Below are 26,700 nucleotides of genomic sequence, written 5' to 3' on the forward strand. Positions count from 1 at the left end.
TATATATATATTTTTTTTTTTTTTAAAAGCAGATGCAAGTCGACCTGTAATCACAGTGATTTAAGAGCCTGAGGCAGGCAGATCAGGAGACTGCAGAGGAACACAAGTTTGAGACTAGACTCTGTTTTAAAAAAAAATAAGGGGCTATAATTGTGGCTCAGTGATAGAGCACTTGCCTGGCATGTGTGAGGCCCTGGGTTTGATACTCAACACTACATATAAATAAATAAAATTGAACAAAAGATTTATTGACAACTAAAGAAAATATAAAAAATAAATAAATAAAATAAAATAAAAAATAAAAAAGACTGGGGTATAGCTCAGTGTCATAATGGTAAAGTGCCCTGGATTCAATTTCCAGTACCACTGAGAGAGAGAGAGAGGGAGAGAGAGACTCTTCAAACCCTTTTATAACTGGCATCAGTGCATTCATGAGAGTAGAGTCTCCATGACAGCCCTACCTCCCAATGCTGTTGTACTGGGAATTAAGTTTCCAGCATATGCTGTTTTGGGAAATATATTTAAGCCATAGTACTCTTCAACATGGCTCAGCATCTTTTTGGAACGAATGTCCTCAAATTAAATCTATTCAATATCTGTGGCATTCATAATGTGCAGGCTGCTGTGCTAGGTATCATGATAGAGTAACCCAGAAGATAACTATATTTTTTGATGACAAGAAATTGATTTAAATAGAAATGAAAAGAATTCATAGTGAAGAGTTAAATAGAAATTTATTATTCAAAATAATAATAGATGGATTCCTCATTTCTGTTTCTGGAGTGCTTTCTTATTTAGCATTTTTCTTAATCTATCTTCAGTGACTGAAATCTGTCTTGTGTTGGTGACTGACCTGCTTCCCTATTGACCCCCATCTCTATTGTCAACTGCCTCCATTTAGAGGCTAACACTAACTGCCCCGTTAGCCTCAGACAGAAGATGGACTGAAACAGGTGTACATTTCCTGCCTCTCTTAGATCCCTCAGATTTTGGTACTGACTCCCCTTCTGATCTTAGATTAGGCATCATGGTGAGCCCAGCAGGGACGTTTGCTGCATCACATGCATCCCATATCCACAGGCAGGGCATGGACTGTGTGGCTCAGGTGGAGGGCTGGCCATTTAACCTTTACAGACTTGCTTCATTTTTATCTCTATTTCTGGCTTGCTTAGTAGCCTTGTTGATAAAATCCCACCATCTCCCAGAAAGAAGACCAGGTACTGGAAAAGAAGGGGGTGAATTAGACATTTAGCAAGTACTGAGGCTCAATATAGCAGTAGTCATTCAAGATTAAAATCCTATTAATAATTTAAGTAATGACTCTGACGATTACTGAAAAAGGTGTGTAGATGTGTGTGTGTGTGTGTGTGTGTGTGTACATGTGGCATGTGCACATGCATTCGCAAATTTATATTTTATCTCATATAAAAAATACTTTCCAAAAATGTCACCAAAACATCACAGCCAAACAGCAACTGATCCCATATACATCTCAGAGTTTTTTCTTTCTTATTTTTATTAACAGCAAAGAAAACTTTATTTTATATATCACTGGCCATGAATTATTGTAATTAGTTATTACATAAATGCTGCCTAGTGCCATTATCCAAATGGCATGACCATTCTGTCCACAATCCACTTGTGCATTTATAAACAGAATTTTCGTGATTTACATAAGCACGTCTATCAATGAAGACGTTACAATGAGGTGCAATCCCACATCTAAAATCTGAGGCTTGGCAGATTGCAGCATAGGAGAAAAGTTTTGTAAGCACTTTTCACTTCAGTGACCACACAAAAAAATCGATAATTTAGAATTAAATTCTAAGTCTCTAAAGGAGATTTTCAAATATACATATAGTAATGGTTATAGAGATTGAGATTTTTAAGAAACATCCTCCATGTCCACATCCTGTTGTTAACTGCTGTACCATTTTTTCTTCCAGCTGCTTTCCTTTGCCTACAAGAGGGGCTTGGATAAGATGATGTTTTGCTTGACTTCTTTAATATCCTGAACTTTCTGTAGTTCTTTATTCTTCTTCAATCTGTTCATTATATATTTAGCTTGGTAGTTGATCTCTTCAACTCTCTTCATTGCATCAATTGTTTTATTCCCTAGTGCTCCCTGGTATTTGACAGGTTCATGTCTACATTTTTCAAATTCAAATGAATTATCCACTATAAGTTCTTTGCCAGCTGCTTTCTGGAATGCTTTAGTCCACCTGAACTTGCGAGGATTGTGCTTCTTATTAAAGTTCTAATGACATTTGGATTTATAGAATCTGAGTCCATGCAGTCTTTGCAGAGGAACATCATGCGGTGGCCAGTATAGATGGGCCCTGAACAGAAATCACACTTCTCCATCCAGCATGTTGAACCTGTGTGAGAACTCAGAGACTTTTGTCTATAAGAGTTCACTGTTTGGAGTCCTTTCAAATTGAAATATGTTCTTGAGACATTTACATAAAATCTTTAGCATTCCTTCTTCAGTCACCTCCTCCCTTTCTCCTATCCTCCTCCTTCATTTTTCATCAGGTCAGTTAGAAGATTATTTTGATTTTGGCCCTGGATATAATGAAATGATAAATATGACAAATTTTCACTGTGTATACCAGCAATATGAACACACATGCCAATGTATCCTAACGGATTTACTTGGTTACATTTCAGGATTACTCTACTTCATCTTGATTCATGTATCGAGAAACAACAGGATGACATAGTGCCTGCTTATCACATAAGAAAGTTATGTCCATGATTCTGAGCTCCCTACTTTAAAAGTTTTTCCTCCTGGGTTTTCTGTGTTCTCTTTTTATCCTGAAATGCATTTATTAGGTTGAAAGGTACATTTAAGGAGTGGAAGCCAGGGTTATGCTCCCAGCATTCAATGCAACCAAAAATCAACCCATTGCAGTTAACGAGCATTTTTGGTCTTCTGTGGAATTTTCCGATTTTAAAAAAATTATGTGAAATTAATGGAAGATGTTTACATGAGTAATTTTTGCCCTTACTGTGTTATGAATGAATTTTTTTAGTGTGTCTGGGTGCATGGGCAAGAGAGAAGGAAAACTGTTTCTGAAACAAAACTTGACAAGCATTTATAATTAAAAGTAAATTTGAAGATTTCTATAATTGCACTACAGAAACAATGCAAATATTAAACAAAATATACACTCCAAAAAACAAAGATTATTTTGAAGTGAAATTTTATATTCTAGCAGGATGCTCCAATCTTTATGTTGTGCTGCCAAGGAACTACAATTGGTTTTGTGTGAAGGTTGTTAAACTTTGCCCTGCAACTCCAACCCGCACTGGAGTAAGTATGGACAGGGCCCCAGGAGCTGTGGGGAGGCAGGTGAGGTGGGAGATGGGAATTGGTCTATGGTACCTATGAGTAGAAAGATGTTCATTAAGGGGAAGGTTCTTAGTCTGTACAAAGCTTCCTTTTAGGGGAAGACTAGAATGTAACTAGCCTATTTGTCACATTAGTACTTATGTAAATTTAGAGCGGAGCAATTATCCCTAGAGCATGGGACCTGTTTATTGGTAATTTTGCTTACTCTTAAATGACCAGTGTTTCCACTTAGCAATACAGTAGTTCCTCCTTATTTGTGGGGGGTATATTCCAAGACTTCCAGTGTATGCCTGAAACAGCAGACAGTCCTGAGCCTGACTGCTGTCAGTGGGACATTTTTCTGTCCATGTCTTTTGTCTACAGGTTCAATTCCTTTTCTGTCTTAATTAAATACTTATCATATACTGTGGCCAGAACTTTTGCACTTTGAGGTGCAACAGGCAAGCTAGCATGAATTTCTTTTTCCTTCTTTCTTTTTTTCACATACAGAAAACATGTTCTTACTGTGAATCTTAGCAACCTCAGCATATAATTTTTTTTTTCTTTCTTTATTAAGTCCAGAACTTTTACATTTCACCTAAAGGAAACACTTTTTGGCATCTCATTGGGATATCCAAATTCAAGCATCACTACTCTTGCTCTTTGGGGCTACTACAAAGTAAAATCAGGGTCACAAGCATTGTCATACTCTGACAGTCAGTCTGAAAACTGAGATGGCTACTAAGTGACTAATAAGTGGGTTAAGTGTATACAGCATAGATATAATATACAAAGGAATGATTCATGTCCTGGGAAGGATGGGATGTTGTGAGATTTCATCACACTATTCAGAATCATGCATAATTAAAAATTAATAAACTGTACCTTTTTAGAATTTGCCATTTCGTACTTTTGGACTGTGGTCGACCATGGGTAACTGAAACCATGGGAGTAAAACTGTGAATCAGGGGAGATTACTGTATTATTTATTTCATTTAGTTTTCCTTTTTGTCACATTCTGAGCTTCCCTTAGTATACTAGTCAGGACCAGGATCTCATTCTGATTTCCAGTTGGAAGGATGAAGATCAAGTGTCCAGGGGAAGAAGACATCTGGACATCTTTCTAATCTTTTTTTCCCTCATTTTGTTTCTACCTTCTATTTGGTCACTGTTCCTTTCTTTCTTTCCTTTCTCATTTCTACCAGTTATGCTCTTCTTGCTCTTCAAACCAGCTACTAGAACTCTAGAGTTTCTTTGTCTCCATCTCAGGAAAGTGAAACTCTACCTTTATCCAGGAAAGCCAAATCCTACTTCCCTTGAAATACATTATTTGTTTCTCTATTTTTCATTATTGCAGTCATGAACTTAAGCTTAGCTCTAGTTCTAGGAGGAATATTTAGCTATCTTTTTTAATCATTATGGGCTTCAGTTTCCCCATTTATACCATTGGGAGATCAGACTCTCCATGTAATCTCTCAGAGTGCAACCAGCCCTATAGTAAGCATTTTCTTATTTATAGAACATCAGTGATCACTTTCGCACCCTTAACCAACAGATCATGTTATTTATCAGCACTAAACACATAGCTAGACCTTATAAAAAGCTAAAAGCCACCATTGCATAACTTTAAGTATGTATTTAAATATAAACCAGGAAACCATCATACAAAAGGTTTCATAGTCTTGGGGAACTCCTGAAGCACACACAAGAACTTTTAAATAGTAGTTGCAGTTGGCCAGGCAGTTAGAGGTTCCGGGTCCTCTTTCTACCTCCAAATCTACCTTTGCTGAAGTTCTGATTAGGACCTCAGATATCCTCTAAAAACCTTAGATTTTTAAAAAATGGTTAAGAAGAAGAAAGGAAATTAAATTTTTTAATACCATTTTCAAATGCCATTTCCCATCTCTTATCTCATTTAATCTCAGCAGCCCTGGAATGTAGATACTACTTTCCCTATTTTATGGAATGAAGATGAAAAGTCTAACAGCTCAGATAGGTTAAGTTAGCTTGCTCCAGGTTATTCAATAATAAATCATGAAAGAATTAAATAACTCATACTTATTTCTGAAATTAAGTCACTTGCACAGATTTTGAGACATTAGCTTACTTCAGAAGTTCTCAGAAGGTGGTTTCCCTACTAGTAGCATCAGTTCACCTGGAAACTTGTATGGAAAGCAACATCTTAGGACCTAAACTAGACCTCCTGACTCAGAAACTCCAGAAACCTGGAGTTTTAAGAAGGATAATCTTATTTAAGAAGGACTCCTGGGGATTATGATGTGCCCTTAGACTTAAGAACCATTCCTTTTCATCTGTTTTCTTTAGACTGTACTGCTCTTCAATTACCAATAGCAAGTGCCCATGCTGTGAGTTCAGTACAATCAGGAAGATATTTTTGGCCACCCCAGGAGTACTTAAGCTACTTCCTTGGGTTTCAGGCAAGTTGAGAACATTTCTGTGTGCTCTTAGTGCTCATCTTTCTTCTAATAAAACTTCTAGTCAGTGCCCTTTACTATGGTTTGGACAAGTGTTCCCCAAAGGTTGATATGTTAAAGGTTTGGTCCCCAGGTTGGCATCTTTGGGAGGTGGTGGAACCTTTAGGAGGTGGGGTCTATAAGAGTTACTTGGGTCATTGGGTATGTGTCCTTGAAAGGAATTTTGGGACCCTGGTTCTTTCCTTTCTTCCTCTTTGTTTCCTGGTCCATGAGATAAGCAGTTTGCTCTGCCACATGCTTCCCACCATTGCTATCTGGCACCCTCACCAGAGGCCCAAAGCAATGGGTCTGCCCAATCTTAGACTGGAACCTCTGAAACCATGAGCCAAAATAACCTTTTTAAAAAAAGTTAGTTTTTAATTGTCTCAGGCATTAAACTACAGAGATAAAAACTAACACCTCCATGTCTCTCCATTTCTTCCTTTTTAAGTCAAAAGGCAAGTTGGTGACTTGGAAACACTGATTTCTCACAAACAAAAGCTTTTTCTTCTTTAACTTTGGCAACAAGTGTCATACAGGTTGAATAAGCCTTGTCTCAAACTTGAAGTGTATCATATTTCTAGATTTTTTCCAGATTTTAGAATATTTACATATATAATGAGAAGTCTTGCTGATGAGTCCAAGTCTAAACAGGAAATTTATTGATTTCATCTATACCTGATACATGCAACTTGAAGGCAATTTTATGTACTATTTTAAATAATATAGTGCATGAAATAAAATATTATGGTGTGGAATTTTCCACTTGTGACATAATGTCAGCACTCAAAAGTTTTAGATTTTGGAATATTTCCAATTTTGGTGTTTTGGATTAGGGATGCTCAGCCTGTACCACACAATATGGTGATGGATAAGACATTATCATTTCCCTGTGTTCCCTAATGCTAATAATCATATTTACATGGCTCTTGACACTGTGGGTCAATATTAATTGTATAAAATAATGGGTTTCATTATGACCTTTTCGTACATGCATATGGCATGCTTTGATCATAACTGTCATCCCTATTACCCTTTCTTACCCACCCTCCCCCTTCCCCATGGGCCTTTCCCTAACAGGCTCCCTTCTTTTTTCATGTTGTCTCCCTCACCCCCAGATTCTACATATGAGAGAAAACATGTGATACTTGTCTTTCTGAGTCTAATTTATTCTGCTGTGCCTAATTTACAAATCAAACTTTTTCATAGGTATGTATGTATAGAAAAAAGCATAATACATGTAGCTATTTTTCCTATCTATGGTTTTAGGTGTCCACTGGGAGTTTGGAAGTATCCCTATGGCTAAGTGGGACTGCAGTAATAATGATGATAATACAATGCAGGTTTGTATGTATTAAGGGCTAAATAAGTACCAGGCAGTCTTCTAAGTGCTTTGCATGCAGATTCTCACTGAATCCTCACAACAGCTCTATGGAGTAGGAAGTTGTCTTCATTTTATAGATGTGGACGCTGAAACAGAGAATAATCTGCCTGTGTTCACAGAGCTAGTAAAGAGCTGGACTAAGTCCCAACCCAGTCTGACTCCAGACCCCACACTCTTCACTGATAAGCTGTACTATGTCCCCTATACATAGATAGGTATGTGATTTAGGATGGAAGTCCACCCCCAACACATTCTCAGGTCAAGTAAAATTTTCTGCATCTAGGTGTGGTTCTCTGAAGTGATTTCTGGTTAGCATTCTGAATCAGTTAAATAATTTAATTTAAATATCTGTGGTTTTCCTTTGATGATGCCCTAAGAAATTGAATATAAACTTCTTCAGGATCATTGAGATAGCCACCTTATAACCAAACAGCTGTAAACATAAGATGTTTACATCTAATTCAATATTTACAAAGATTTAAAAGTCATTAATAACAACAATTGAAGTGAAATACCAAGCTACACAGTGTTTTTTCCCCTCTAAAAGGCACATATTATTTAAATTTGGCTCACAGTATTCTTGTTCTAGAAATGAGATGAGCAGCTCTTTCAGAATATACAGTAACTGCCTCAACCAAAGCAGTGCCAGGTTTAGGAGATTTACGGTAAAGCCATGTTTCCAAGGAGGTCAGAACAAAAAGCCAGACTTCTACTGGCAGTTTCTGGGACAGATAAACTTTCCACTGGTCGCTGTGGTTTACTTTTTCTCCGGGAGATGTTTATAATAGAAAGGGCTCAGTAGGGGCATTTATCCACTTTCTCTGTTCCCCTATATTTGGTGGAGTTACTAACAGGCAAGGATAAGATGAACTGGTTATCTCAGGATGATGGCAAACCTGGAACCAAGGCTCAAGAATGCCCCCTATTTTCGTTGTGAGAAGGGAAATGATTCGGTCCCTTTGTGCCAGAAGTGTGAAACATGTATCTTAGCATGGAAGATCTTTTCTACCAAAGAGTGGTTCCGGAGGATCAGCAGCATATGGCAGAGGAGGTTTCTAGTTAGCATTCTGGAACAGCTAAACAGCTTGTATTTGTTAAACTATTTCCAAAATATCCTTCAGATTACCCAGGGAAAGGATTTCATCTATAACAGGTCCCGGATCAATCTCAGGATGGAGGGGAAAGCGAAATCCTCCTTGAACCAAATGTTGGATAAAGCTGTGGAAGAAAAGATGAGGGAGATCTTGTACTGGTTTGGCAACAGCACCCACCAGACGAAGGCAAATTACACTCTCTTGCTGCTGCAGATGTGCGACTCCAAGTTACTGCTCACTGCTGCTGATGTGATCAGAGTCCTGTTTCTGAGAGAGTGGAACAATATCTCAGGTAAACAAGGCCACAGTTAGTGAGAAGAGGGCCCCTGGAGACCAGAAAGCAAGACTGCAAGGAGCCACAGGTGCGACAAGCTTAGGCAGATAAAGACTGTTTGTAATGCAGGAAAGTCTTTGAACCTTGTAAGGACACTTGAGTTTGTTTACCAAAGGAGAAATGTGACTTCCTCCTAGAAAACTAAAATGGCAAATGCAGGGGGAAGTAAAGGACTTTAAACTGTGAGGATTCCAAATGGGTTTCTGCATGACTTAGGCCCAGAAATGGTTGGTCCCTGCCTCTGACCACTCAATGCTGTTCTCATTTCATTCCTGCATTAGGGATTTTTAAACTGGGCTTGGGAGGGATGTAATGTGGATTTGTTCTTCAGTAGCCCTGCACAGCAACCAGGCCAAGAGGTTAGAGCTTAGCACCTTAAAAAAATCCATTCTGCCATATTCCTGGCTTAGTCATAAAATCAAATCTTGAAGTGGAGTTTATTCAAGGTTGGAGGTAGCTGAACTTCCAAATGACTCTATGTCACGTTCTCAAACTGTATTTCCATCAGAGTCTCCCAGTTATACTCTTTAAAACAGATTGTTGGGCTCTTACACTAGAACTTCTTACTCAGGTCTGAAGTTGCCGATATGCTATATGTTTACCAAGTTTTCAGCTGTTGCTGATGTCACTGATCTGGAAATCCCATTTTGAGTATCATTAGTGTCAGGTGTTGATAGGAAACTCTTGCAAGTGTTTGGCCAGCTGGTTCAGGGAAGTGAAAGAAACCAGAAGAGAGGCAAGAAACTTGACATTAGGAGGGGACTAAGAGTGGAGTTTCCAGAAAGGGGAAGCGGGTGGGTGGGAAGAGAGTGGGAAGGGGTGGTCTCTTGGAGGAGTTTTGGAATTTCAGCTCTTAAAGATGGGCAATTCCTATTGTCAAGGAGACTTGAGTTGTGGTCATGTTTGTAGGCTAATGGAATCCAAAAGAATTTTAAAGCTAGATAACCTAGGGCACAATTTGATCCCTTTGTATTTCACTTGATTTCATTGATGTCAGGGATATAAAGAATGATAATGTGGTGAAAAATTCGAGAATACTGGTATAACTGTGAGTTAAATTAGAGATCACCCAGTCCCTTTCTTTAATTTTATAGACAAGCCACAGTCCAGTGAATCTGAGCAGCTGAGCTTAGGTCACTCAGCAAGTGAATTGAATTCCACGTCTCCTCCTGAGGATCTCCCACGTTGGAACACACTTACGTGGTGCTTGGTTCTCGGCTCTCCTTCAAAGACTCCACCACGCACTCTAGGAATCGGCTTTTTATATTAGAGTAAATAAGTCCAGTTATAGGTTGTGGCGACCCTCTTCTTCCTAGGACAGATTCTCTCTTAAAAAGTTTCTAATTTGATACAAGACAGTTATTCATATCCTTAAAGAAAATTCAACAAGCGTTTCAGAGAATCAATTGCTCTCGTAGATCCCTCCACGGATCTCTGATTCTCTCCTTGCATATAGAACTCTAATAAATTTTGTATTATAGATTGACTGGAAAATCTGGGGGTGTGCTTTCTGAGATTTTTGCATAGAAACTCAGAGACCCCCCCCCAAAAAAAAAGCATACATAACTTCCCTGATCTGTTTTGTGTATATTGGTGTCTATTTGTGGGGGAGTAGTTCCAGGACCCCCTTTGGATACCGTAATCCATGGCTGTTCAAGTCCCTTCTATAAAATGGTGTAGTATTATTTGCATAGAACCTACACGCATCCTCTCAGACACTGTAACTCCTCTAATGTACTAGAGATCTCTAGATTGCTTATAATACCTAATAAATGCAAATGCTATGTAAATAGTTGTTATCCTATATTGCTTAGAGAAGAATGACCAGAAAAAGTGTTTGCACATGTTCAGTACAGGTGCATTCTTTTTCTTCAGTATTTTAAATCTGTGGTTGGTTGAACCCAAGAATGAGGAAACTTCAGATACAGTCTGCAAATACAGACTTTTCAAAAAGAAATAAGGACAAATAAAACCATTTGCCTCTGCCTCATGTTCTTCTGTATACCTGCTTGAAGAGCAATTTTGTCTTGATGTTTTGTTCTTCAGACCTCAGTCAAGACTATGCCCATGTGAGTTTTTTCCCTGAGAAAGACTACAACCCCAAGTCTAAGACTTCACATATCTACTGGGCTGCTAGACTCAAGCCCACATCTTTCCCTTTGTCTAAAACCTCAGGAAGTAAAACAGTGCCTGAAAAGCTGGAGAGAGAAGCACCACATACTGGTAAGTCAGCTTTCAGTAAGAAAGTCAATGTAGATGGTCCCTGACTTAGCTAGTTCAACTCACAATTTTTAAAAAATGTACAATAGTTTATTGGGACATCTTGAGTCAGAAATATCTGCATTTGTGATGATTTGACTTGCTGTGATTATTTTTTCAATTTAACAATGGGTTATAAAGTATTAAGTGCATTTTTGACATGGTATTTTTAACTTAAGGATGTTTTCTTTGAGGGGGATGTAACCATATGTAAATTGAACAGTCTCTGAATATATGAAATTTGAGAGTCTTAGTGTAGTTGGAGGGCTGGCAGGGCAATACCCTCTGATGGTGTCAGATTTTGGAAACATTCATTTAGCATCTCCAATATGTTGGTCTCTGATTTTTTTTCTCATTTAATCCTCACAGCTGGAAAGTGGGGGTTGAAAGATAAAAATTGGTCAGTATAATCCCAGAACTCATGCTTTTGCCCTTCCACCATGATGCTTACGGGAGAGACCTGGAGGTAAAGATCAGAAAGGAAACTTTACCGAGTTTCCTGTGATATCTCTTCTGTTCTGGGTCATAACCTACCATCCAGTTCTGAGCTCTGGCATAGTGCACAGATCCAACTCACCAAGCTTTTTTTTTTTTTTTTTTTTTTTTTTTAGCATTGGATTCAGTCTTGAGGAAGAAACTAAAGCAGTGGGGAATCTGATCTCAAAGGCCCTCCTAAGTTTGTTTTCTAAATAAGACATGTACACTCATGAATCATTTTAACTACAGAGATGCATTTTGAGAAACATGTTGTTAGTTGATTTGACCATTGTGTGAACATCATACAGTATACTTACATAAACCAGGATGGTGTGTAGCATAAATTCTAAAACACTTTTTATATGGAAAATTCCAAATTTTAAAATTAGAGAACAGTCTAATCAACCACCCACATAACCATTACTCAGTTTCAACAACTGTCAATATTTTACTCAGGGTCTTATACTTGCTAGGCAAGCACTCTACCCTGAGCTACATCCCCAGCCCTACCAATCTTATTTCATTCATCCCCATCCTTTTAAAATTGTTTAATTTTTTTTTTTCTTTTGGGATATTTTCAAAGAAATTCCAGACATGATGTCATTTCAGACTTTGCTACTATAGATATCCCCTGTTGCTGAGAAGGCAGTAAAGGAATTGTATGTTTGAGTCAGGAGGTTCTGTTTTGGGGAGTGGGTGCCAGGGATTGAACTCAGGGGCACTAAATCACTGAGCCACATCCCCAGCCCTATTTTGCATTTTATCTAGAGACAGGGTCTCCGTGAGTTGCTTAGCAGCCTCGCTTTTGCTGTGGCTGGCTTTTAACTTGTGATCCTCGTGTCTCAGCCTCCTGAGCCACTGGGATTATAGGCGTGTGCCACGGTGCCCAGTCAGGAAGTTCTATTTTCATGTGGTAGAAAAGAGAAGAAGAATATAGTGCATAAGCTCACTTGCATAAGCTTTATTTTTTGGGAGAGCTTTTGGTGAAGATTTGTTCTGAGGCTAGAGTTCAAACAACTCAACCATGCACCCTTCTCTGGCTTCACTCTAGTGGGACAATGGAAGAGTACATTGCAGTGTATTTCTGAGATGAATAGAATGTTTTCTGGAAAAACAAGTACATCTAGGTCAGAAGAGGATCCCTGCAATCTGCTGATGGACCTGGATGACGTCAGAGACCTCTCTTGTGGCTTCAGCAAATACCGGGACTTTATCCGTTACCTCCCTCTCCATCTCTCCAAGTACATTCTAAGTATGCTGGGGTGGATGAGGGGATTCCTCCGAGACCTCCCATCCTGGCCCAGTTCTGGGGTTTCTGGGTCCATCTTTCTCTGTTTTTCCCCCTGTCCCCAGGAATGCTGGATAGAAACACTCTGAACAAGTGTGCCTTTGTGAGCCAGCACTGGGCTGTGATGGCTCATCAGGTCAAGATGGACTTGAACACACAAACCTTCATCCAGAACCAGATTGCCCTCTTGCAGGTACTTCCAGTCTGGGAGGGGCATGTCTGGAGACCAGCTTCATTTTCATGTTGAGGTTGACCTAACTATAAGTTTTTCCATCTCCCTGGAAAACTCTCCGCTGGCCTCCTGTTTTACATTTGCTGCTTGTTAGGTGTTAGCTGCTACTTCCTTGTAGTCTGAACTCTCCATTGGTCACCATTTGCCTTTCTATTGTCAGTGTATCTATTGTGGTCTGGACTCTCCACTGGTCACCATTTGCCCTTCTATTGTCAGTGTATCTAGTGGGGACACTATGTGTAGAAATCTCTGCACCAGCGAGGCCAAGCCTTTCCAAAATTGCCAGGACTGGTGATGTAGCTCAGTGGTAGAGTGCTTGTCTAGCATGTATAAGGCCCTGGGTTCCATTCTCAGTCCTGCAAAACATAGCCTCACAAAGCAGGGAATTTTCAATCCCCTGTAAGGACTCATATTGGAGCTTACACAGTAAGAAAGCTATGAATATGCTTTTGAACCAAACTCATATGCTATAGAGAAGTTTACAAGGTCACCAAGAATATATTTAGGTTAATATGAAATTTTCTACCTGACAGTCATTAGCTCTGGCATTTTTACTACTCAGTTTCTTGCCTGTTACCTTGGTAGTCTGCAATATTTATTTTTCCCAGCAGAGGTAGATGACAAAGAATGAGAGGAAGCAGGCATGGTAAGGCAGGTCATCATCTGGAAACTGATGACCATCGCTTGCTAGTTTTCCTCCAGGCATTTGGTATTTGTCCTCCTCCTGCATTCATTCATGCACATCATTGGCATAACTGGCCAGACTTGGATCTTTCTTCCCTGGCCAGAGTTTTCTCATCTTCAGATTTTACTAAAAACTAGTCTCTTCTGTTCTCCTGGAGAGAAAGAAGAGTTGTAATTTATTGTTTTATAAAAAATTTAAACTTTTTCCCTTGAAATGGACAGAAAACATTGTATTTATCATGTACAATATAATGCTTTTAAAGTATATATGCATGGTAGAAGGGTTAAATAGAACTAATTAACAAATGCATCACTTCACATTGTTCTCAATTTTGCGGGGAGAGAGCACTTAACATCTCTGCATTTTTTTTTAAGGATGCAATCTATCATTACTATAGTCACCTGGTTTACAAGAGTTCTCTTGCATTTCCTTCTCTTATGTAACTATAATTATGAATCCTTTGACCAACATCTCTTCATCTCTTACTCCCCTTGCACCACCTCAGCCTCTGATGACCATTATTCTATTCTCTACTTGTATGAGATCAGCTTTCTTAGGTTCCACACATGAATTGCATTCACATAGTATTTGTCTTTTCCTTCATGGCTTATTTCACTAAACATAATGTTCTCACTTTCATCCGCATTGCTGCAAATAACAGGATTTCTTTCCTTTTTTTTTTTGGTGGTGCTGGGGATTGAACCCAGGGCCTTGTGCATGCGAAGCAAGCACACTACCAACAGAACCATATCCCCAACCCAGGTTTTCTTCCTTTTTTTTTAATGGCAGAAGAGTATTTTGTTGTGTGTACCACATTTTCTTTATCCATTCATCCATGAATGGGACACTTTTATATCTTGGCTATGTGAATATTGCTGCAATAATGAGAGTGCAGATATCTAAGAGCAGTCATTTTCTGCTTTTTCTCCTCAGGGGTCCTACACAAAGGGAATAGATCCCAATTATGCCAACACGCTTTCTATCCCAATTCCTAAAGTAGTAGATGATGGGAAACGCATGCGTGCCAAAAATCCGAAGTGGAAACTGAGAACAAAGGTGAGTTTCAGTGACATCTAGGGCAAGTATCCATGAGTATGTCATGTTCCTATTGGCCACTGAAGGCTACCATTGAGACTCAGTCCTAGTCCTCAAGTAAGGACACAAGATTGTGGAAGGCACCATTCCCTCAGGAAGACCAGAGTTCTTCTGTGTTGCTACTGACTTCAAGTCACTTCCCCTCCGTAAGTCTTGATTCCCCCATATGTTGAATGAATACATTGATTGGATCGTCCTCTCAGGATTCTTTTTGACTCACATCCCATGGCCAAGTCCTATGTTCATGGCACTACATCATCTAGTGGAGAGCTCAGAGACCAGGAGTGAAGTCAGCTTAAGCTGGGATTTCCCTCAACTCTCTCAGCCCATCCATCTTGAGGCTACTTTCAGATACGGCTCAGGAATGAGAAAGACATGAGGGGAAGACCAGGGCTGATCCCAAAGGTCAGCTTTCTCCTCTCTCACATTTGGGTTCTTTTTGCTTCTTGGATGGAAGGAGAAGATTAATTAGCTAAGATCACCCCACCATTTCTTAGGCAGTGATAAAGTAAAGGGAAGATACTTGCAGCTTTATGAACTGAGTCTGCAGGCATGTGGTTATTTCTAAGATCACTATACTTCTTCCCCCTCCTCTCTGCTGAAGGTCCTACTATTTTGAAGTCTATTCAGTTGGCCCAGAAGGGATATTATATGAAGGGTGATCTGACTTTAGCTTCCTTATATGGTTTAACTAAGAATTTAAGCAATAGAAGCATCCAGAGAGATCACTTAGCTTCTTTGTAGCGACAGATAGGTCACACAGGGCAGGGAGTACACAGTGGGGAGAATAAAGGACAGTGAGACTGTGATGAAGTAGAGAGCTCTCCCTACCCAAAGGGGCCAGTTGCTACTCAGTTCCAGCTAATTATTGCTAAGATAACTGTGCCCCCTGGCCTGTCAGGACATCTGAGCTTTCAGGTGAAAATTTGAATTATCATGTGAACTCTTTTGCTTTTCTTAAATGCTAGCAACCAGTGAAAGACATTTTTAAAAATTACATGGGCCAGGGAGAATACATTTGTGAATCTCATTCACACATTTTATAGATAAAGAAACAGACTCAGAGAAGTCAAGCTATTCCAGCCATTTGCATGACAGAGGCACAAGTTGAACTAATCCTGTTCTTCCCAAGTTTATTTCTTTTCTAAGTCTAATGAAACAAATGGTCTTATTCTTTACTTTAGGTGATGGAATTTGTAGCTGACCAACAAAAAGGACTATCCAGACAGGATTTGACATTCCAGAAATATATGATTTATTTTAAAAAGTGGAGAGGGATAGAACCAAGGAAGAAAGTATGGAGACCAGGGAAAACATATGAAATAGCAGGATGAAGCACTTACAGAGTACTCTAGGACATGTGGAGGTGAATGCTTCTGAGGGGTGGTACTTACCATAGGCACTTTCTCCTAAGGGCGCATAGTATGCTAGACATAGTGCTGATGGCTTTATTTGATTTATTTGATTTTCACTGTGGGTCAAGTAGGTATCACCCCTCCTAGTTTATGGATGTGGAAATGAAGGCTATGATGTTAGCAAACTTGCCTGAGATCTTATAGCTGGTGAGTGGCAGAGTTGTGTTTTTTCCTTCCTAATGATTCCACCATGTGCCTTCTAGGGCTCCCAAAACTGAGGAGATGAAAGAGGGCCAAGATATTTCCATTTCTGTTGGGAGAAACCAGGGAAGCCTTGTTTAATTCAAGTAGGAATAAGAAAAGTAGTTTGGACTAGAGCGGAGGAAGGTTGGCACATTCTTCTGGGGAAAGATTCGTAGGTGAGCATCACTACTTGACTAAGGGGGAGGTTGAGCAGAGAAAGAGGGCATCTGAGGAAGAGTCCAAAGGCATGAAGGAGAAAGTTAAGGTTTGGAAGGAGACTTCACAGATGTCCCCAAGGCTCTAGGATGCAAGTATGATGTTGTGGTCTTCTTTGCTTTCATGATAAACTTTCTGTCCTTTTTTTTTCCCCCCTGCCAATGTAGTATGATTGTTGTTTCCTGCAGTTTAAGGGTGAAGTATGGTTGGGAAGAAGAGTGGAACTAGGAGTCTTATTCAATCATATATACCAGAATTTATCATGTGTGGCATGCCATAGCTGCTCAGGAAGTGTGTTATTGGATGAGGGAGGGAAGGAAAGAAGGAGGAGGGAGAAAGAAAAAGAGGAAAGGAAGGAAGAAAAAAAATGGAGAAAGGGTATATTGAGAAACATAGGAAAACATTTCTGTTGAGACTTTATAAAATTTATTTCCCCAACCTGAGTCCCAGATATGTCATCTGTTAGGGCCATGAGAATATTTTGTGGGCAAGTGATTTACTTCATTAGGCAGCTATCAGATCAAATAAAAGTTGCGGATGTATAAAAACTTAGAAACAGAAATGTACAAAGAGTGCAGCCTAATTATACATGTGACTGAAGTTCCCATGTGTGTGTTTTGTCCTATCAAGTACATGTAATATAAATGTAAAACCCTGATTTCAGTGAAATGGCTAGTCAAAGGGCACCTGCAATTTTATGCCATGAGCACACCCCCATTTTCAGGAAAGTTTCACTCTCAGTAATATTTGGAATTAATCCTTAAAAGCTCACAGAATTAGAACATGTAGAAAATACAGACGTGAAAGATCAATTAGGACCCTTAACTCAGCTTGTTCTGTCTAACTCATGGATTACTTCTGTGCCAACTCATGGACGCTTCCCCATCACCATGAAGCAGAAGCCACACTCTTTTTTTTTTAAAGAATTTAATCTTTATTTTATTTATTTGTTTTTATGTGGTGCTGAGGATTGAAAACCTAAGGCCTCACCCATGCTAGGCAAGTGCTCTACCACTGAGCTATAACCCCAGCCCCTAGAAACCACACTCTTAAAAGGAAGAATCCATGGGACCTTGCACCACTGCCAGGGGATACTGGAGGAGTATCTGGAACCCTGGGTAAAGTTGAGGCCACATTTTGATTTCACATGTTCCCTTGTTAGAATGACTACAATCTGTGGACTGCATACCAGAACCAGGAAACTCAACAGGTCCAGATGGAGGAGAGAAATGTTTTCTGTGGGACCTACAATATCCGCATCCTCTCTGACACGTAGGTATTGGAGTAAGAATAAAGGTTTTCCAGGACCCTTTAATTACCCACACTGGCATCTTAGAATTCTCTTGACCCCTATTAACTTAGAAAGGTCTTCTCCTCACTCTAGGATTTAGCCCTAAACTAGCATGAGATCCTGTTTGAACAATATGTGCTTAATTTTGTACCATTCTTGATAGTTGGGAGAGGACATTTGCTCTTAATAAATTTTGGATACACAGACCACCAACATTTTGCCCATTATGTGCATGAAATATTTTTAGAATATCTTTATTGTTTTATTTTAATTAAAGAAATAATATGTGCTTATTGGGTGAAAAATCCTCCAAATGCCAGAAAATGTGTACAGAAAAGCAAAGATCTAAAATTTTGTCACATGGAGAAAACCACCATTAATATTGATGTCTATTCTCTAGCATTTTATTTTCATATGCATAGCACATATTTTGTAATCCAATCCAGCAAAACACTGTGTATATCTCTCCATGTTAAATATGAATATTATATTTATAAGAATTGCATAATGTGACATCATTTGGTTGTGCTACAGGAGGCCACCTCTACTTTATTTTTGGTCATAGACCAATAAGTATGAGGAAGATGGAGTTGAAGTTTTTTGTTATTGTTTTTTCCAGTGCTGGGGATTGAACCTGGGACCTTGCACACACTAGGCAAACACTCTATTAATGAGTTATCTGTGTTAGTCAAGTTTCCATTGCTTGGACAAAATACCTAAGCAAAACAACTTAGAGGGGGAAAGACATTTTAGTTCATGCTTTCAGTGGTTTCAGTCCATAGTCTCCATTATTATGGGCCTGAGATGAGGCACAACATCATGGTGGAAGGGCATGATAGAAGAAAGCTGTTCACCTTATAGAAGCTGAGAAGCACAGAGTAAAAGAGAGAGTGTGTAAGAAAAGGGTCTAGGGAAATATATATCCTTCTGGGGTGGGCTTCCAGGAATCTGTTTCCTCTAGTGAGGCCCCACTACCTACAGTTTCCACAATCTCCCAGTAATGCCTCAGTAGATGAATCCCTTGATGAGGTCAGAACTCTTATGATCCAATCACTTCCCCAAAGCTCCATTCTAAACGTTGCTACATTGTGGACCAAACCTTTAACACATGAGGCTTTGGGAGACAGTCCAGGCCTAAACCATAACACTATCTATCCCCCCTGCTCCAGAGCTGAATTGTTATGGGTATCATGGTGATAATTGCTCTTTAGATGATGATTGATTGAACTCTGAATATGACAAATGAAATGAAGGCAAAAATGTAAAAAATTGCTCCCCATACTTAGAGGGAGTATATTACTGAGACAAATTCGCTTTACTCTGTTCCTAGTATACTTAATAATAGTGTCCTCTTTCACAAGAAAGTCTCAGTTTGGACAATAAATTATTTGATCATCATGAGAATATTTTACTTACTTGATAATAATCCTATTATTGGAAAATCGATTCACCTGGATTTATTGAACCATAAGCATATGGTAAGCAAGATTCGTTATCTTATTCATTTTTCTATTTCCAATGGTTCTTACTAGCACAGAAACTCAGACCTAATAAATGTTCGTTAGTTATTGGTTAAGGAAAAGAAAAAGGAAAGAAAGAAAGAAAAAGAAGAAATACAGTCGAACACAGGGCTGCTTCTGAGATTTTCCATGAAGAAAGATTTTCATGGTCAAATAAGTTTGGGAAATGCCACATATTCTATTCTCTTTCTTGGGGATTTATCATACATTAGCAGAATAACTTTTATTTTTTATAATTTTTGCCTTATGTCTTTAGGTTTCAAATATACCTGAAATGAATTTTTGTCATGGTATGAGGTTGCGATCATAGGGGTCTGTTAATACTAGGCTTTGCCTTCTGCAGTCTCCCTTGGTGAAAGGCCTTAGATTTTTCCATTATACCAGCACTGTACACAAGTCAGTGCTAAGTAAGTTCCAGGAAGGATGCTAACTCCTTTTTCATGCATAATCCATCTCTCCATCCCCATCCCAAAACTCAGGTGGGACCAGAACAGAGTCATTCATTATGCTGGGGGAGAATTGATAGCTGTGTCATCTAATAGGAAGATCAAACTTCTGAACATCTTAAAAATCAAGGTGATACCCATTGATTTCCGAGGCCATGCAGGAAGTATCCGAACTCTCTTCCTGTGTGAGGAGGAGCACTTTCTCCTAAGTGGTAGTTACGACCTAAGTATCAGGTGAGTGGTCCGAAGAGGTAATGATTGCCATCAGACCTAGGGTCTAGAGGCAGCAGTGGAAGAAGTGTACAGACATTTTGTATTTATTAAAAAGTGATTCAAAATAATACTTATTTCTAGAATACCTACAGTGTATTTTTTTGACAAGGTAAAAGTCAAGAATTTACTTAAATGGAACAGATTCATAAAATTTTCAGATGTATTTCCTGTTGGAGACTGAATCAGAAAGTCTCTCTCTTTTTTTTAGTATTTTTAAATGAAGACAAAATCTGTACTTCTTTTTATAGATTCCTTCAAGGGAAGATAGTTTTTGTAAGTATGAAGTATAGGAGCAAAATGGTGTTTAAAAAAATATATGTATTCATGCTCTAATTAAAAAAAAACCTTAAAATATAAGGAAGACCAGTAGAGTAGAGGAAGGGGAACAGGGAGAGAGAGGAGAGGAGTAAAAGGGAAAGTACTGGCGACTGAAGGGGAACAAATTACATTCCATTCATATATGATTATTTCATAATGAACCCCAACATTATATGTAACTATGAAAAAAAATTAAAAGTATGTATTCATATAAAAAACAGAATAATAAACACTCTTCTCTTCCCATTGCTCAGACCAAGAAATAGAGCATTACCGTACCTCCTCTATCACCCCTGGGTGCCCTTCCCTTATTGCTTCTGTCCTCTTTCCAAATCAGAGGTAATGTTACCCCAAATTTTTATGAATATTCCCTTGTATTCATTTATAATTTCTGCCTCTTGCTTATAAATCTCTAGCACATTAATTATTTTTGCCTATTTTTGAAATTAACATAAATGGAATCATGTTTTAAAAACTCATCAGTACTTGAATCTTACACTGAACTTTGTTTTGAGATGTCCACATGATGCAGGCAGCAGTCATTAATATTCACAGAGATATAATGGTTTGTTGGATGAATATATTGTAACTCACATTCTTCTGTTGATGGACATTTGTGTTATTTCTAGTTTTTAATTCTTTCCAAGAATACTGCCATAGATGGTCTTGGTATCACCTGGTACCCACATGCATAAATATTTTTAAAGCTGTCTTCTCAATAGAGGAATTTTTAGGTAGGAATACTAAACTGTTTTCCAAAATGGTTGGATTAATTTATAACCCCATCCACAGGGTATGAGAATATCCCTCCTTATAAACACTCACCCATACTTTATATTGTCAGTCTTTGACATTTTTTCCAATCTGATGGGTATTGAATAAAATCTCATTGGGGTTTTAATTTTAACCTCCTTGGTTATTCTAGTGAGATTAAACATTGTTTCATATGTACATTAGGGTTCTCCTGAGAAACAAGACCAAAGGATGTGTATATAAATGAAGATTTATTATAAGATATTGGTTTGTGTAGTTATGGAGGTTGGCAAGTTCAAAATCTGTAGTCTGGCCTGGCAGGCTGGAACTCTGCAGAACTGGTGATGCAGATGAAGGCTGAAGGCAATGTTCTGGAGAACTCCATTCTGCTAGGTGAGGCCAGTGTTTTTGTTCTGTACAGGCCTTCACCTGATTGAATGAGTCCTGTCCACTTTTTTGTCTTACTCAAAGTTCAATGTAAATATTACTCTCATCCAAAAGCACCCTTCCTCCAGGTCGACATGCAAAATTAACCGTAATGATATGTTTTGGAAGCCATTTGTGCTTTTATGAGGTTCCTTTTTATAAGTGTTACTTCTTTTTTGAAGGGAGTGACTGTTTTTCATGAGAATTTTGTGTAATTTCTGGATGTGAATCTCTCATTTTTGTGTTGTAAATTTCTTCTTCCACTTTAAGATTCATCTTCTCATTGTTCATGGCATCTTTTGATGAACAGAGATTCTTAGCTTTTGTGCAGTAGTATTTGTTAATGGTTAACACTATTTATTTGTGCTGTTTTACCTTTATTTTTCACATTTATCTCCCACTGGACTACCACCTAATTTTTCTTTTTATTTATGTGTGTTCTTTCAAAATGTGTGTTGATATATTCTGTACATGTATTAATAATTTGCATCTTTAATATGTTAAATTTCTCTTGGTTCCTAATATCTGCACCCTGCACCCCACCCTATGTTTCACAGATTCAGCCATGTTACTATCTAGTTGGTTGTTTTGGGCTGTTCTCCAAGTTCTGTATATATGTTTTACTTACTTACTTCTCTGGTAATGGACACTAGATTGGACCGACTCTCAATAATGCTGCATTGAACATCTTCATGTATGTCCCTTCAATGATGTAAGATTTTCTTTTAGGAATATGCACAAAAGAATTAACTTGCTTAGATATTGGCTAGGCAGCACCTAATTTGATGAAGAAGTACCACATTGGAGTCTGGAAAGACTGTACAGGTCTACGCTTTCACCAGGAGAGCTCTGGCATCCCTACTTCCCTACCAACACAGGGCATCATCCAGCTTTCAAACTTTTGCCAGATGAATATGTGTAAAATCCTTTCCATGTTCATTACTCAGATTACTAATGAATTTTCCTTTTGTGACTTCTTTTAAAATTACCTGATTATGTCCTTTTGCCTACTTTTCCTTTGAAGCTGTTTCGATTTTCTTATTGATTTGCCAATGTCTTTCTTTTTAGCTATTAGTCTCCTGTCAGTTTTAAAATTAAAAATATCATCTCCCATTCCTTCATTTATTGTCCTTGTTCATAGTATCATTTGTTGGACAAAAATTCTTAATATTATCGTAATAAAATTTATCAGTTTATCGGGATTTTTTCCTCTCATGTTTGTAGTTCTTTCCACTTTGAGGTCACAGAGATATTTTCCAATATTTTCTGTTATTAACTTTATGGCTTAACTTTTCACATTCAGTTGATCTATCTGTAGTTTAACTTTGTATGCTTATTAGATAGGATTTCCATTGTATTTTTTCATTTTTAAATAAAGTGAACAGATTTCCTCCCACAGCAATTACTAAATAACTAGTCATCTACCCCTACTGTTGATTTGTGGTCCAATCTTTATCACATGGTCATTTCCCATACATGCAAGGGACTGTCTCTAAATTCTCATTGCTGTTTTTCTATTATTGCATGAAAATTACCCTGTTTTAAAATGTTTTATATATTTTATCTTCAGCAATGCATTTGGTGACTATATCATGGTGAGGAAAGTTCCATTTTTCTATGTTAACAGTTGTGAGATATATATATATATATATATACATATATGTGAGGTTTTGGAATAAGTTTATCAACTAAAGAAACCTAAATAGAGTTTCGATTGGGATTGAATTTTTAGATTAATTTGGGAAGTACATTCATTTACATCATCGTCTGGGTTCTTTCTTTGAAATTTAAAGTTTTCTTTAAACAAGTCTTTTTCTTATTAAATGTCTTTATAATTCTAGCTATTATGAATGGTATCTTAATTTGTATTTTCTAATTGGTTATTGCTGGAATAGAGAAATGCTATTGATTTATGTAGGTTGATATTTTGAATGGCAATCTTGCTCACCTCTCTTATTAGTGCCTAAAGTATGCATTAATGTTGATTTGGTTTTATTTTTTAGATAATCTTATTAGCCACTAATAATGAAAATATATTATTTTCCCTTTTCTTTCTTTATAATTTTGCCTGGAATTTCCAGTGCCATGGCAAGCAGTAGCTATGAGAGTGGCCTTTGTCACCTTGTTTCCCTTCTCGAAGGGACTCAGCAGTGCAGTTTCTCCATTAAGGATAGTGCTTCCTGTTACGACTTTGGTTTAAAGTTGCCTTAAGCCGAGGAAGTTCCTTCTATTCCCATTTTTCTAAAAGTGCTTATTAAATATCTTTTTTTCCATACATTACATAAACCAACCTGGACTCATGGATTGCCATGTTGCTAAAAACAAAATCAAAACCTGCTTTCTTTCATACTACTGTGAATACGCTGTGGCTGCATAGCAGGTTCTGAAAAATTGGAAAGGTATTGTTAAGGCTGTAGGACCTTGGGGAATATTAGAAGGAAAAAACTTGCCACGTCCCCAAAAACCGCTTATTAATCATACATTATGTACTGAACCTAAAGTAAACTTGGGAGATAGGAACTGTTTTTATTTCCAGTTTATAGATAAAGAGACTGAAGGCACAGAGTGGTTCAATAACTTATCCGAGATCACACAACTAGTAAGTAATGGACCTGGAACTGAACCTCAGTCATCTTAATATTATAACTTTGTCCTGTCACAAAAGCAGTTTCGCTGAAGTGGAAGAATTTTTTAATGACAGGGAAGAGACCTAAGGCAAGTTTTCTCATTGAAAAAATGGCATGACTCATACATGCTTCCATATATATCTTAGATAGGCTTTAGATGTACATAAAATATTTTGGAACTGACAGTGGCAAATTATTTGTTGCTTTTGTTTGAAGATCAGGTCTACCATTGAATCAGTACTGTGAATCCTAAGTCTAGTGGTCAAACCAGGGACCAGCCCATCTAGAGCCAGCTAATATTTATTAAGCATTTTCTTTGTGTGAGTCACCGTCCTAATGTTACATACATTGGTGCAGGGCTTCTCAACTTCTGCACTATTGACATTTGGGGATGAAAAATTGTTCACTGTGGGCATGCCCTGTGCATTTGGGGGTGTTCAGTAGTATCCTAGGACTCTACATACTAGCCCTCCTTCCCCACTTGCAACCACCAAAAATCTCTCCAGATACTTCCAAATGTCCTCTTGAGGGTAGAACTCATTTCTGGTTGATGCTCACTCATTAATTATTTCAAAAAAACCTACAAGGTAACAACTGTTGTTATCATTAACCACTTTATCTACGAGAAAATGATTGTGCCTACAAATTAAGGGACTTTCCCAAAATTACACCAAATAGTCCTGCAACTGGGATTCAAGTCCAGGTGTCTGCATCATAAGCTTAACCATGAAATTCTGCTGCTTTCCAACTACCTACCCATATACAGAAACCTATACAGTGTGGATCCCTTGGGCCCTCAGAAAAATCTCAGTCATTGTTTTGGCCTGTTTCCTGCAGATACTGGGATCTGAAAACTGGGGTTTGTGTAAGAATTTTCCATGGCCACCAGGGAACAGTAACTTGCATGGATTTGTATAAGAACAAACTCGTATCTGGAGCCAGAGATTGCCAAGTGAAAGGTGAGAAAGAACTGCCTTACACTCTCCAAAGGAGTTTCCCCAAATCTGTGTGCTGGTTTTGTTCATTTCTATAGGTAGTTATTTATTCTTTCATCTATCTATACATCTGCTAGGTCTGGTGAGAAAAAAATGAATATGGTTCATTAGATATGGCTTTTTATTTCCTCAAAAGGGTCATCAACTTCTAAGGGAAGCAAATATGTAGCTATATAATGGAAGACATAGTAAATATATGAATGATAACAGCTGTCACTTATTGAGTACCAATTTTGTGACAGGCTCTGTGATAGATACTTCCACAGGCTCTGTGATAGATACTTTCTTGTTTAATTATCACAAGAACCCCATGAGGTGAATAAAGATGAGCAATCAAAAACTAAGAGAGAAAAATGCATTGCGTCAAATCCAAGATGCACAGTGGTAGACTGAGGTTCTAAGGTTGTCTGGTTCTAAGTCATGTCCTCCCAACCATATGTGGAGGTTTTTTTTTTTTTTGTACTGGGGATTCAAACTAGGGGTGCTTTACCACTGAGCCACATCTCCAGCCCTTTTTTATTTTTAATTTTTAGACATCATCTCACTAAATTGTTTAGGGTCTCGCTAAATTGCTGAGTCTGGTCTTGAACCTGTGATCCTCCAGCCTCAGCTTCCTGAGTTGCTGTGATTACAGGTGTGCACCACTGCACCTGGCCACATGTGGAGTTTTAAGGGACCATACAAATAAGGGTAAATTAGACAAATCTCCATAGACAGGATGCTATTTGAGTGTGATCTTAAGGATGGGTACTTTTACAGGCAGAAAAGAGGGAGAGTAAAATATATTCTAAGTTGACAGAACTAATCAGGCAAATATATAGAGAATGAAGAAGACGATGTATTTGGAAAATTTCCCATTCTTTGGTGTGGCAGGACTGCAGTGTGTGGTGTGGGAGATCAGGCTAGTAAGTTTGTTTGGTGTCAGATTATATAAAGTGTGTTCTGCATCATGATGCAAAACTAAACTTCATCCTATAGGACTTTGAAAGCCATTAATATACTTTAAGGTTTGAATTGACATGATTATACGTGTATTTTAGAAAGGTAACTCCAGTAAGAGATTGGAAGAAAGGTTTAGAAGGGGTCTCTGTGGATAGAGGGGACAAGTTAAAACATCTTCGACCTAGAGAACTAGCGTGGTGTCCAGGTTCTCTGAGAACAAGCAAATGTGAAGAAACCTTGATGATGTAACTTTACATTCAGTCACCCAGGTGGAATGGAGACTGATAGAGGAAAAACTGCAGGACATTACTACTAACTGTATATGAAAGTGCAAAAGATAGAGGTGCAGATGATAAATCCATTTTTTTTAATTTAGGCCAGTGGGTGTATGGAAATATCATTAATGGAAATAGTAAGGACTACAGAGGAAAAGCAGGGTAATGATAGAAATGGGGAAGAGATCATGGGTTCAGTTTTGGACATGTTTGTGGTAGGCAGAAGAATGACTATGCCAAGGTGTTTGCATCCTGGTCCTTGAAAAGTGTGATTATGTTACCTTGTGCTATGCACTGGATGTTGTTTTTCCCCCAGAGATTCATGTGTTGGAAACTTGGTCCTCAGTGTGGCAATGTGGAAGTA

General features: G+C 38.3%; 1 protein-coding gene and 1 pseudogene across 7 annotated transcripts in view; one reads left to right on the plus strand and one right to left on the minus strand.

The window, feature by feature from the left end:
• Positions 1-2: 2 nt before the first annotated feature.
• On the minus strand, positions 3-3,900 carry LOC306656483 (putative ribosome biogenesis protein RLP24; annotated as a pseudogene). The gene has a single exon. The product of its transcript is annotated as a putative ribosome biogenesis protein RLP24 (transcript).
• Positions 3,901-4,398: 498 nt separating this feature from the next.
• Positions 4,399-26,700, plus strand: part of FBXW10B (F-box and WD repeat domain containing 10B) — a 41,070-nt gene continuing 18,768 nt past the window's right edge. For 4 of the 6 annotated variants that reach the window (XM_079133700.1, XM_079133703.1, XM_079133702.1 and 1 more), the window contains exons 1-8: positions 4,399-8,578; positions 10,667-10,843; positions 12,408-12,608; positions 12,710-12,837; positions 14,495-14,617; positions 17,633-17,742; positions 19,761-19,961; positions 24,962-25,083. In XM_079133700.1, coding sequence (XP_078989826.1) covers positions 8,077-8,578; positions 10,667-10,843; positions 12,408-12,608; positions 12,710-12,837; positions 14,495-14,617; positions 17,633-17,742; positions 19,761-19,961; positions 24,962-25,083 — 1,564 coding nt within the window. In that variant the 5' untranslated portion in view covers positions 4,399-8,076. Of the gene's footprint in view, positions 8,579-10,666; positions 10,844-12,407; positions 12,609-12,709; positions 12,838-14,494; positions 14,618-17,632; positions 17,743-19,760; positions 19,962-24,961; positions 25,084-26,700 lie in introns of those variants that run through there. The other 2 variants (XM_079133701.1, XM_079133704.1) reach the window with 2 other exon arrangements.

This window comes from Sciurus vulgaris (assembly GCF_902686455.1).
Source record: "Sciurus vulgaris genome assembly, chromosome: 3".
Classification (NCBI taxonomy): Eukaryota; Metazoa; Chordata; class Mammalia; order Rodentia; family Sciuridae; genus Sciurus; species Sciurus vulgaris.